Below are 13,189 nucleotides of genomic sequence, written 5' to 3' on the forward strand. Positions count from 1 at the left end.
GGATCAACAGACACCAAAGTGGTAAAACAAGCAAGGACAAGAAAGAGGGGGAAGTGACAATGGGAAGGTCATGAGGTGGCAGAAATAGAAGCCTCATTTTTGTGGCTAAAAAGTGAATAAGAAAAAAAAGGTGAGTAAGAGGTAAAAAAAAAAAAAAAAAAAAAAAAATGTGGCCTGGGTATATAAAGAATAATTCGAAGAGTTTTCTCTGAAGGGAAGCAGAGATAAGGTACATGTGAACTTGCTCAGTTTTTTATATGAAAGACCTACAAGGAGGTCTAGAGGATGCAGGGGAAGGAACCAATACAAAGGGAGGCACAGTAACAAGGAAAGCAATGTCCTGGTTTAGAAACAAAAACAAAGAACACCAAACAGAAACAAAATCAGGAACAGATGGAGACCAATCTGGAACAGAAGGATGCCCCTCCATTATAGCTCAGAGAAAGGAGATATCAATAATGGCATACAAACATGTGTTTGCATGCACAGAAGCAGGGTACGTGGGGAATTCATATCTGCAAAGTTCCATTTTTCTTAGTGAAGTAGGATGCAAGGTCTTCTATCGAGAGAAAAGAGGGCAGGGGCAAGGCATGGGGCTTGACGAGACTGGTGAAGGCTTGCAATAAGCTATCATGAAACAACGAAGAAAGAACATCTAAGATCCCAAAGTAACACAAAGAGAGCGGCTATGGTTAGAAAAAGATATGTGCACTATCGATTTACAACACAAGTGCTCTCTGCTCAATTTCCTAAGGACCAGAGAAGATGGAAGCTTGGACTGATCTAAAGTTGGGAAATTGGAGGCAGGAAACTGAAAGAAAATAATGAGCAAAAATGTTGAAAGAAATGGCAGGAGAAAGCAGTGTAGCACCGTGGGAAAAAGGAAAGAAAGGAAAGTCACTAAGGGCCGGTGGAATGAGGGATGAGGGGAGTAAAAGCACTGGATAAAAATATTTTAATATCAAGAAATTAGGAAAATCTATAAATTTATAAATAAGATATTTATATAAACTTATCTACCCTTTTTTTTTAACTTTTTCTTCCACTTGAAGAATAAACTCTGGCTTCTGTATTTCCTCCTCCACTATAAAACATTGGCTTTTGAAGCCCATTAATTATTGGTGTTTAACCATTTTTCTTGCTTGAGTTAGATGAAAAATTTACCCAAGGATTAAAAAAAAAAAAATAAAGTATCTTCATATAATCTAGGGGTGTCGAACTCAATCAGAGAAGGGGCCAAAATCTAAAATCCAGCCTAAATCGCGGGCCGAATGGTTTACTGAACAGTCATAAACTGTCATTGTGATGGAAACGCAGCGGAGTGCAGTGATGACAGCGCGGTGCGGGCCACATTGCAAGGCCTGGCGGGACGGATTTGGCCCGCGGGCCTTGTGTTTGACACATGTGATATAATCAAAGAACTTACTCTTTACTTAGAGGAGTGACAAAATAACAGAATGAAAAATTCACATGGCAGGTTGGATGATGTAAGCAAAAGAGCAATAAAAATCCAAAATAGGCAGATAATCTTTTGTGAACATTTTAAAGTGAAGTTTATTCTTTCGCAATAAATAAGATATATATTAGTGTAAAGGATGTGGATATGGGCAGTAGGAGTAGGAATAACAAAGATATATAAGCACTGATATGCAGAAGAATCTGACTGCACCCCTTGCTGGTATAGCTCCATGGATAGGGCATCAGCCTGCAGACCAAAGGTTTGATTCCAGTGAAGGGCATGTGCCTTGATTGCAGGCTCCTTCCTGGCCTGGGCCCTGGTCGGGGTTCGTGCAGGAGGCAACCAATTAGTGTGTTTTCCTCACATCAATGTTTCTCTTTCACTCTCCCTACAAATCAATGAAAAACATCCTCTGGGGAGGATTAACAAAACAAAACAAAACAAAACAAAACAAAATAAAATAAAATAAAATAAAATAAATAAAATAAAATAATCTGTCTGTAAAAGAAGATTCATTTTAATCACTAATTAGAGATAAAATTTAGATAGAGAAAGAGAGAACAGGGCCAGATTATAAATCATAAGCTATAATAGCTCAGACTGAGGATAATCAGAGAAAAATCATGGGGTGGGAGTTGTCTAATAATAAAATAGTATTTTATAGAATTTTCTTCCTACTAAAATGTCTAAGTGACAATTAAATGACTGATACACTCGAGAAAAAATGAACAGTATATTATTGCAGTATAACATATTAGGACAAAATTAAAGAACTGCCTTTGGTAAAAAATAGTATGATGATACATTAATTTCAAATGTAGGTAAGTTATAAAAAGCCTTCATTATGGTATATATTGTAAATTTGTAAAAATATTTTACATTAGATCTAATTTTACCACGCTACTAACAACTTAAAAAAATAAAAGTTACTACTAAGCTGTACCATTTTTTTTAAAGTACAGAACAAAGAAAACTATACTTACCACAATGCTTTGAATGTCCCACAATCTCATTGGTCTTCATAGTCTCACATAACTCAAAGTACTGAACACACTGCTGAACTGCTGCAGTTATCTAATAAAATAACAACTTATTAATTATAGAAATTTGCAGCCTACTAGCCCTGCTATGTGCTAGGCAGAAGGTGCCTACATAACCAACCCCCAGTTTTAAAAACTGGACAGAGTCTTTAATGAGTTTCTTTGGTAGACATCATTTCATATGAGCTGTCCCATTTGATACTGGAAAAAGACATGGAAGTTTATGGTTGATATCCTCCAGGCTTTACCAAATGAGCCTTCTCCCTATGCCAATTCTGCTTCATATCCTCTTTCTGTTATAAATCATAGCTGGGATTATCATTATATACTGAGTATTTTGAGTCTTCTCAGAAAATCATCAAATCTGGGGGTGGTCATGGGGATTCCTTTCCATATTTATCTATCTCCTCTAAATCCAACTTTAGAGATTCAGATCAATAATATAAAACTGCCTCCTAAAAATCTAAATTTCAAATTAGGTATGATCAAATCTAAAACCTTCCCAATCCCCCTATTTTTCTCTTACTTTGTTACTTATCTCCATGAATCACATTAGTCACTCAGCTAAGTCTTCACTCACCCCACCCCATTCAAGAAGCCAAGTTCTTCAAATCCTACATTCTAAATATGGTACTCCCGAGTCTATCCATTCATCCCAATTCACTCTGTTAAGAGCCCTAATTCATGTTTCTATCATTTTTTGCTTGGATTACTGAGAAGACTCTTAATCTTTCTGCTTCAACACTTCTCCCCTATCTCCACCTAGCACATTAAACCCATTTTCCTAATATTCCAAGCCTTACTATGATGTTACTTCAATAGTTAAAAACCTACCAGTGGTTCACCACACCTTCTGAATAAATGTCAATATCCTAAAGTTGACATTATACAAAAACTCTTTATGATCCGACAGTCATACCTCTGATCCTCCAGATATCCCCTGCCCTAATCACTTACTTGAGCAAACAAATACAGAAGTACATCTATCTATGTAAAAATCAGTCACCAAAAGCCAACTCAACATGCAAACAAATAACTAATTCATCAAAAGCAAATTCACTGGGAAATTTCACCAATCAAAACACACCAATTAGATTTGAAACACCCTCCAACCTGACGTTTATATTAAATCAACACTGTCATGTGCAAAAGGGAAGGAGCAGAAGATTTCCTTGACTAATACCTTTTCTATTTTTATGGAATTTTTCTCTGCCCTACACATGTGTGAAATAAAGTGAAGTTAATTGACACGTACCCAATTAAAGCACCCAAGAATGTTTTAAACACCTTTACCCACTTAATATTAGCTTTCAGAGAACTGATTTTCAAGAAATTTTCCTAACTCCAATTCACATTTATCTTAGCAATGTATGTCCAGACATATAAAATATGTGCAATTTCCATCCGTACTATGTGTTTTCCAAATCCTAAGCCTTTAAACATGCTATTATATTGCCTTGAGATATTTTTCTACCACTACCAAAAGCATCCCCCTCCCTTTCCCAGGATAGTGCCTATTCATTAGGATTAAAAAACTCCCCACCATCCTCAGAAAAGTGTAATTTGTTTCAGAGATGACTTCAATTTACTTAATAAATCAACGATAAAGCTATATAACCATGGTAACAGGTGTACAACAGAACAAGTTTAAAATTTTGAAAATCAATATATGTCAAAAGATCTCAATGAACATACTTCTGAAAGCCGAGCAATTAGTGTTAGCTGCTTGCTTCTGAAAATCAGCCAATAACAGACACACTCCAGGAAGCACATTTGTAAAAGCCAATCAGCCAGCAACAATCTCACTTGAAATCTCTTCTATAACAGACAAAACTCATCTGAGAGCCCATCACTCCCTGAATTCCAAGCTTTTCCCCAAACCCTATCCGAGGAAGAATCTGCTTTGCTTAACTTAAGCAATGCATTCAGCTTTATGCACTGTTTCAGATTGAATGATGGCCTTAATCCTGGAACTACCATTAAAATTACCTTCAAGATTCTGACTTGCCAACATTCAGTGGGAATTTCAAAGAGTTGTTCACTGAGCCCCCACGAGTCCCAAACTCTCATAGCCCTTCAGATCTGCCATCTTGTGAGTCTGTGTCAACAACAACCTGAGCTCCAACTTGCTTCATGGGCATTCATTGCAAAATTTGTTTTCCTACGATTTGTAATGAAATTTGTACAAAGTAGCTTTTTGTTCTAGAGAGGCACCATTGGGTAAAAATTTGTGCTACTAACCTGTTTATTCTTCGCTTGTTTTGCTTGCTATTTGTACAGTCTTAACTCCTGTTTTATCCCAGTTTGCCCTGCATGTACTGAGTATCCAAAAGTGAACAGGAAGCGCATAGTCCAATCCAATCAATCAATGCAAGCCAACTCTGAGATTACCAGTTAACAGCAAAAACATAGTGCAAAGCACCTGGTCAAGCTGCCTTGAACTCCTACAAAAATTTCATGAGAACATTCCCTGGTTGTCAATTCATGAAAAAGGGCAGTCAATGATTGTCATACCAATGACCATATCACCCCTGTCTTAGCTTCTGCTTGGTCAGAACCTGAGAAAACATTTAAAAGCACACACTATTGCCCTAAAAACTTCAGTGATTGTTTGTTTGTCATGAGTTTCTCTAAGTCAAAGCTGAAACCTCCTGATAGAACTCGAATCTAGATAAACTTGCTCCTGCAAGCCTACTTCTTAGGCAACACCTTGGTAAAAAACAACAACCACAAATACGGCTTAGAATGACAAGTGCCGTTTTGGAAAAATAAATACATTTAACAGAAGTCCTAAAGAATAAGGACACAAAAGAGCAAAGAATAGTCAGCTTCCTTAACTGTGAACTTGAAACACAATCTCCAAAATAATCTCTCAAAGACTCTTTCATCCATTTCCATTCAAACCTTCTGAAACCCCCATCTCCTCACACCCATCTCTACCCAGCTTTACCTTTTCAACTCACTTACACCCACTTCTGGTCCTACTACTCCTTTCCTCACTTCTTAAATGTGCCACATTTTATCTGAGAAAAGGTAACAATCACAGGAAAAGGTACAATCTCAGCAAAGAAACAATCATATTATATAATATCCCCTATAAATTACAGGAGTAGAAAGCATATTTAGAGTCAGTAAAATTAAAACTAGTCTACAGAATCCAGTTAAAAGTATAAAGAATTATTTTCCTAAACCTCAGGAAAATAGATAGAAATTTGCTGTAAAATTCAGGATCTAATTTGATACTCATTCTACTGCACAATCAATATATACCAAGACGAGAGGAGGGTGTGTGTTAAAAAATATACGATGGGCCCAAAACCGGTCTGGCTCAGTGGATAGAGCGTCAGCTTGCGGACTGAAGGGTCCCAGGTTCGATTCCGGTCAGGGGCATGTACCTTGGTTGCAGGCACATCCCCAGTAGGGGGTGTGCAGGAGGCAGCTGATCGATGATTCTCTCTCATCGATGTTTCTAGCTCTCTAACCCTCTCTCTTCCTCTCTGTAAAAAATCAATAAAAATATATTTAAAAAATAAATAAAAATAGTAGGAAAAACCTATGATAGGAAAAACAAAAAGAATTTAAATAACCTAGTTGTCAATAGTTTTTAATGACTTTGAGAGGACAAGAAAAACAGGAAATGCACTAAATAAAGCCATTTCAGAAGTTGTTCACTTACGGGTGGGTGTGCAAAGATTCAAGTTGTCAAAAATAAAAGGTTAAATGTTTATGCTGATAGCCAAATGCTTTCCAAGTATTTCATGACCTTACAATGGAAATAAAGCCTTCAATTTCCTCAGATTATCTCTTTTAAAAAATGACAACACAGCCTGGCCAGCATGATCAGTGGTTGAGCGTGGACCTGTGTATGAAACACGTCCTGTGTATGATTCCCGGTCAGGGCAGATGCCTGGTTGCAGGCTCAATCTCCAGTGTAGGGCGAACATGAGGCAGAAGATCAATGATTCTCTCTCACCGTTGATGTTTCTATCTCTCTCTCTCTCTTCCTTCTTCTCTAAAATCAATAAAAATATATTTTTTAAATGAGAGCACATACACATAAATTATTTGTCTAATGCTACCTATTGAAAATGTCATAAATGTCATAACTGTAACAAATAGAATTGCAGAGTAGCCACAAACCAGACATTAGTTATAAAATGAAATTAAAGAAAATTAAAAACTCACTTTCTCAGTTTCCTAGCTAGTGGGTCCCCTATTAGACAATGCAGACATTCCATTTTTACAGAAAATTTTATCAGACAGCACTTAAGAGAAGCCAAAAGAAATGCTATAGCAGATAACCAGGCTAAATAGGCTGCTATGACTAAAGTCCTTATCACAGAAATTCTTAAAAAGATAAATACATGGAGTGGTCCAAAGTTTCCACTGTAGATGCAAAAAATCTGATCAATTCTGAAAGTAAAATGGGAACAAACAGATCTTGCATCCATTTTTCCCAATGTTTCTTACAAAAGTTGGGCTTAGTTCTCTTTAATATATATATTAAACTAGAGACCTGGTGCATGAAAATTCATGCACTGGAGAGGGGGGTCCCTCAGCCTGGCCTGCCCCCTCTCACAGTCTGAAAGCCCTCAGGGGCAGGAGGCAACCTGGCGATCAGGGGAAGGAGATCCCTCATCACACCTCTGTTGCTGCCAATGAAAACAGCACAAGCCTTGGTCGGCCCTGGTTACCTAAGCCCTGGGCGGCCCTGGGTGGCTGGGCAGCCACCATCCAAGGCTTACCTGCACCTCAGGCTGGCCCTGGGCGGCTAGGGGGCTGAGGGGACTGGGAAATTCTGGAGGCATGTGCACAGAGCGGCCAGGCCCACCCCCAGGCATTCCCATGCACCTGCCGCCCTGGCAGGGCTGAGAGGACTGGTCACCACCATATCTGAGGGCATGACAGTCAATTAGAATATTCCCTCCTTATTGGGTGTGGGCACTGCCATATTTGAGGATGGGGCAGTCAATCAGCATAGCCCCTCCTTACTGGTTCTGAGTGCCACTATCTTTGAGGGTGGGGCAGTCAACTAGCATATTCCCTCATTATTGGCTGTGGGCATCGCCATCTTTGCAACAGTATGAGGGTCAATTAACATATTCCCTCTTTATTAGATAGGATACTTTTATATTTTATAAATTTAGGAAAGCTTTTTAAGAGAAATGAAATTTAAGTTGAAATCTCCTGCAAGTTTGATCCAATTATGTTCAGGAAATAAAATATTTGACCAAGTCAATAAAATAGTAAATTTGTTTATAATAATGTAACTATTTGCAGGCTAAAAATTGGTGATAGCATAATTAATTTTTCAAGCAACTAATGGACTTAAAACTTAACCTATAAAAACCATATTTGAAATACTCCCATCAGGGCCTCTGTGTTAGCAACAGTGAGTTATCTGTATGCCAAACCGCAGGGGTAAAATAACCATTCCATTCTTTGTTTTTCCCCTTTCTCTATTCTAACAAGATCAGTCTATGATCATATGGTAACAACAAATTTTCACTTAAAATGGGAATGAGAGAGAAATGAGATGTGAAAAGACTTTATTTCAATTCAGTTTGTCTAAAGATTTTGAAGCACCTATTACCTCTACAAATAAGTTCCATTCCTTTTATTCAATATCCCTCTCCTCATTTCTGAAGCTCCATTCTTTTGATTCTCAAACACAAAACAATAACTGTTCTCTTTCTTTTATTTTATGTTCTACTACCTTCACCCAAAAATTCACAATTTCATGCATCTGTCCCTTCACCTGACTTCTAAACTCAAGATTCTAACTACATAAACCATATTTATCATCTCAAAGTCACATTAGCATAATTTATTATATTTTAATAAATTTTTCATGTTTGTCACAATTACCTGAATTGCTGACTTCTTTTCAATTTATTTCGCTGTCCTTACATATATTTCTACTAAGCAGCAATAAATATTAAACATTTTTGCTAAAATAATTTTATAGTATTAGTTTATATTTGGTATAATTTGGATCAATTTTTGCAAAAGCATATATCATTCTGAGGCTTTTCATTTAACTTTTAGTCAAAATCATGGATATACTTTGTAGAACTCACTCCTTTATAAGTACCTGATGTGAATTAAATTACATAATACTTTCAAAAAATGGCTTATATCTCAAATCAGCTTGTTTATTTGAGTTATTTTGACTGTATTTTAAGTCTCTACTTTTTTCCTTTTATGTTTCATGCAAAGGTAGTTTGAAAGTCACATGAAAAGGCAACTCCTTCATTATTCAATACTGATTATCACTCAACTTTGCACATTCAAGTTATTACATCATATATTTTTGTGATAATATCTCAATATAAAAAGAGAAATATAGACATACCAGAGATTTATATTTCTTTTCAAGAAGTCTTAGTACGACAGTTCTGCTACAATATCCATGCTAAAATTAGGAGAGAAAAAAACGGTATTTAATATTCAAGCTATACCATTCAAAATGTATTTTTCTTACATAATTTCCAATAATATCATATATTACATAATAACTTAGCTTCAAATTGTTATAATCAGTGCCAAACAGGTTTTTCAATGTATAACAGGTTATGAGCACAGCAATCACAAGAATCCAAATTATATTAAAAAGTATAGGTTTACTGACAGACCAATAGAAAAACCTTCTAACCCTCAACTGTGACCAGTCTCCATACTAAGCTATATTAAATATGTTTTTATTAATTTTGGAGAGGGAGGGAGAGCAAGAGATAAAAACATCAATAATGAGAAATAATCATTGATCAGCTGCATCCGGCACACCCCCTACTGGGGATCAAGCCCATAACCCAGGTCTGTGCCCTGAGACTGGGAATTGAACCATGACTTCCTGGTTCATAGGTCGATGCTCAACCACTGAGCAACACTGCCCAGGCCATACTAAGCTATTTTAAAACCACCACTACCAAAAAGCAAATCTGACTACCAGTGTATGACACAGCCTAAAGGAAAAATACAAAAGTGGGCTTGGGGGTTGAAAATTCAACTCATAGAGACTATAGAAGATACTGTATTATCTACATATGTGGAAATTTGACAATGATGAAATGCTCTGAAGGGACAGTATCTTAATCATGCTCTGCCACTTATATTTTTCAAAAGATTCAAAGTGCCAAAAGATCTGTCATTCTCTCCTTAGAGCTAAATATGGATATGATTAAAACCTGCTTCATTTGCATTGTACAAAGCAAGGGGAAAATACACATGAATAGTATTTCCCTAAATTATATTAGATATCATTAGTGTTCAATGTGGTTTCCTCATTTTACTTGAGAATAAAAATTAGTAAATAATACTATTAAGTAAAATATATCAAAATTCTGGGGAATAGAGTTTAATTAAATGGGGGTTTAGTTAATTGAGGATTAATCAAACCCTGTGTGTTTTAAACTCATAGCTGAAAACGTTTTCAAAACCATTAATCCTTTTCAGGCTTAATAAGAGAAATATGTTGACCTACAATTAAGCTGTTGTGCTGAGTAATAAGTGAACACAGAGAGTTAGGAACATCGATGAGAGAATCATCGATCAGCTGCCTCTTGCACACCCCCTACTGGAGATGTGCCCACAACCAAGGTACATGCCCTTGACCGGAATCGAACCTGGGAACTTTCAATCAGCAGGCTGATGCTCTATCCACTGAGCCAAACAGGTTTCGGCAAAAATATATTTTTTTAAAACAAATCCATTCTAGCTTTGTTGCTTACAAGATAAACAATCTTTACTAAATATAAAGCTTGAACAAGTCATTTAACTTCTCTATATCTCAGTTGTTACATCTGTAAAATGGAATAATAATGCTACCTATCTCATATATTGTTATAAAAAGTAAATAAGTTAACACAAATAAACACAATTATAACTTTTAGTACACAACAAACATCAAACATTACCTATCCTTTGAACTATAGTTATGCACTGAAAGGTATAAAAACTTATTTCATTTTTCCTCACCATCCACTTTTTGAACCACACAGCCTTGGCATCAACCAATACAAGAAAGTAGATGGGATGTAAAATCTTTTGTGAAGCAAGATGACTTTGATCACGTTTAACTGATAATAAGGACAAAGTACTCTCTACAATTTCTTCCATGTACCTTAAAGATTGGGAAAGAAAAAACAAATGTAACTACATATATACATATAAATACACGTCTATAGTAATAAAAACGTAATATGCTAATTAAACTGGACATCCTTCCGGACAAAGCCAGGGAAGCCTGGGTCCCCGGTGCCAGCAGCTGGGGGAAAGAAGACCTACTCTTGCGTCAATTTTGAGCACCAGGCCTCTAGTATATAAAGGTAAAAACTGGTGATACACTATATTTATGAAGCGATAGTGTTAAGTAACCTTTAGAAACAACTTTTTTTTTTTTTTCAGTAAGTGGCTTTTTTTGCTCTAGAGACTTATATTCTTTCTATTTCAACACTGTCTCTCCAAATTTAACTTTTCAAGACTCACAGTTGCTCTTATAGCCATATTAAAAATGTTTAAATTAAAAGGAAACATTTAAAGAACACTTAAGGAACTTATCCAAAGTAGCAGAGACCAATAATGAAAGAGCCAGAAGCTACAACACCTCTTTTTACCTTGTGTAAATCATGGAAAATGATAACCTGCATTGAGCCATTCACAAAGCTAAGTACAAAACATGAAAAGCCAATGGAGCAGACAGACATACCTCAATAAGGGGTTGGGAGAGAGAGAAGAGATAAACCAAAGAACTTATATACTTATAGGCCTAGCCCATGGATATGGGAAATAGGATAGTGAAGACCTGGGGAGGGGGGGTCAATAGAGGCTGGGAGGGAGGGGTAAAGGGGGGGAATGGGAAATATCTATAACACTATCAACAATAAAAAATATATTCTTAAAAAAATGAAAAGCTAAAAAATAATCTTATGAATTCTTTCCCAATTACATAAATCAATTAAGACACACTCTACTCTTTCTCTGAAATATATGTGGGATAGTAACACTCCTATATTTTATGTGGGCATAAATTAGAGGACTTACTTCTTAGGATGACGAATCCAGAAAGATGGAGCCTCTTTCTGATATTCATTGAGAAGACGAACCTATAAAGCAGTGTATGACAGTTCTCAAAAAATAAGAATTCTTAAATATAGAACTATTTAAATAGATAAAAAGAGTATTACAGCAAACGAATACCTTTCTAAGTAAGCGGATCACATTAGGATTAGTTACATCTATGCCAGTTGAAACAGTAGGAATATGATTTTCTCTAGAAAGAAAGTATAACTCCAAATATTTAGCTGAAAAGAAAAGTAAAAAATATATATATGACTAGTGTACCATTGAATTATGGTGCTTTCTGAAAAGAAAAGTTAGTTCTGATCCATTTTTCTTAAATACAAATAAAAGGAGAAAATATTTTTTAAGCAACGTTAACAACATACCTAAGCTTGTATAAATTTCTTTGGTCATATGGAATGGCGAAAGTGTAAATGTCTGGGCATAGAATTTTAAAATCCGGTCCTATGGGAATAAAACAAAAGATGTGCATCCACAATTCTTACAGAAATAAGTTAGAGATGAATCATTTTTCACACAATAAAAAACTTAAAAAATAAACCATGCAGGAACTTCTGTAGGAATGTACCTATAAAAAAAGACACATTCTGTGTTGGTCATAAAAAGTAAAACTGACTAAACTAATAGTAAAAATAAGGCAGCAGGATACTGTCATAAAATCTGGTAGTAGCAGACAGAATCATGGGCTGGGTGGTGGTGAGGTTTGACAGAGGAAGGTACAATGTAATGTTGTCAAAGAAACAAACAAACAAACAACAACAAAAAACACCTGTTTCTGAGTCCAACATTTGTTGCCTTTTATTTAATTGCTGACATATGTAGGGCTCTAATAATATTTCCTATTCCCAAGAAAAAGTATTATGTATTAATATATTTTTAGAACTTTATATTATTAAAACATAAAGTAGAAACTGGCACAAGGTAAATTAATTAAGATAATAGGTATAGTTAGAACAGTACCTGGCACTAGTAGGTACTTAAAAATGATAGCATTACAATCATTTCAATTATACCAACTTTAATATTAAGATCTGATTAACCTTGTTAGTGGAATTCAACTTCCAACTAAATGAAAACATAAAATTGCCTCAAATGTTCTACTCTGGGGGGGGGAGGGATAATCACCTTATCTATATTAAATATTATCATAATATGCTTACAGAAAATGGTTACCCAACTTACTAAAATATTTTCTAAAAATTCCAAAAGATTCCTGCTAAATACAGGATATTAAATTATTTGGGAAGTCTATTTTTACAGTTGAAACAATTGATGGGTTACTGTCACACTTCAAATATTATACACTTCAGTCAGTTACACCTTAAGAATCCTTTAGTATAAGAAATGAATAGAATCAAACTCAAAAATGAATTTGGATCAAGCATAAATTTCAAATGAAAAAATTACCATGTCTAGTTTTATACTCCAAAATGATTTGTTCTACTACCATTTCCCCTCTTTAGCAACTTCTCCCAATTTTGTTAACTTACCTCTTGACACTGACTCTTACTGAGCAATCTATAATAATAAAAATATAATGTGCTAATTAGACTAGACACCCTGACCTACCAGATGAAGCCAGGGCTGCGAGGGAAGCCCGGGTCCCAGG

At 35.7% G+C, this 13,189-nt stretch overlaps 1 protein-coding gene across 3 annotated transcripts in view; it reads right to left on the reverse strand.

The window, feature by feature from the left end:
- TBC1D32 (TBC1 domain family member 32) overlaps positions 1-13,189 on the reverse strand; it is a 94,386-nt gene that overhangs the window by 69,095 nt on the left and 12,102 nt on the right. For all 3 annotated transcript variants that reach the window (XM_036414931.2, XM_036414930.2, XM_036414932.2), the window contains exons 6-11: positions 11,946-12,024; positions 11,698-11,801; positions 11,542-11,603; positions 10,477-10,621; positions 8,855-8,914; positions 2,443-2,533 (exon numbers count right to left, since the gene is read on the reverse strand). In XM_036414931.2, coding sequence (XP_036270824.1) covers positions 2,443-2,533; positions 8,855-8,914; positions 10,477-10,621; positions 11,542-11,603; positions 11,698-11,801; positions 11,946-12,024 — 541 coding nt within the window. The remainder of the gene's footprint in view (positions 1-2,442; positions 2,534-8,854; positions 8,915-10,476; positions 10,622-11,541; positions 11,604-11,697; positions 11,802-11,945; positions 12,025-13,189) is intronic.

The sequence above is a fragment of the Pipistrellus kuhlii genome, unplaced genomic scaffold (assembly GCF_014108245.1).
Source record: "Pipistrellus kuhlii isolate mPipKuh1 unplaced genomic scaffold, mPipKuh1.p scaffold_m20_p_5, whole genome shotgun sequence".
Lineage (NCBI taxonomy): Eukaryota > Metazoa > Chordata > Mammalia > Chiroptera > Vespertilionidae > Pipistrellus > Pipistrellus kuhlii.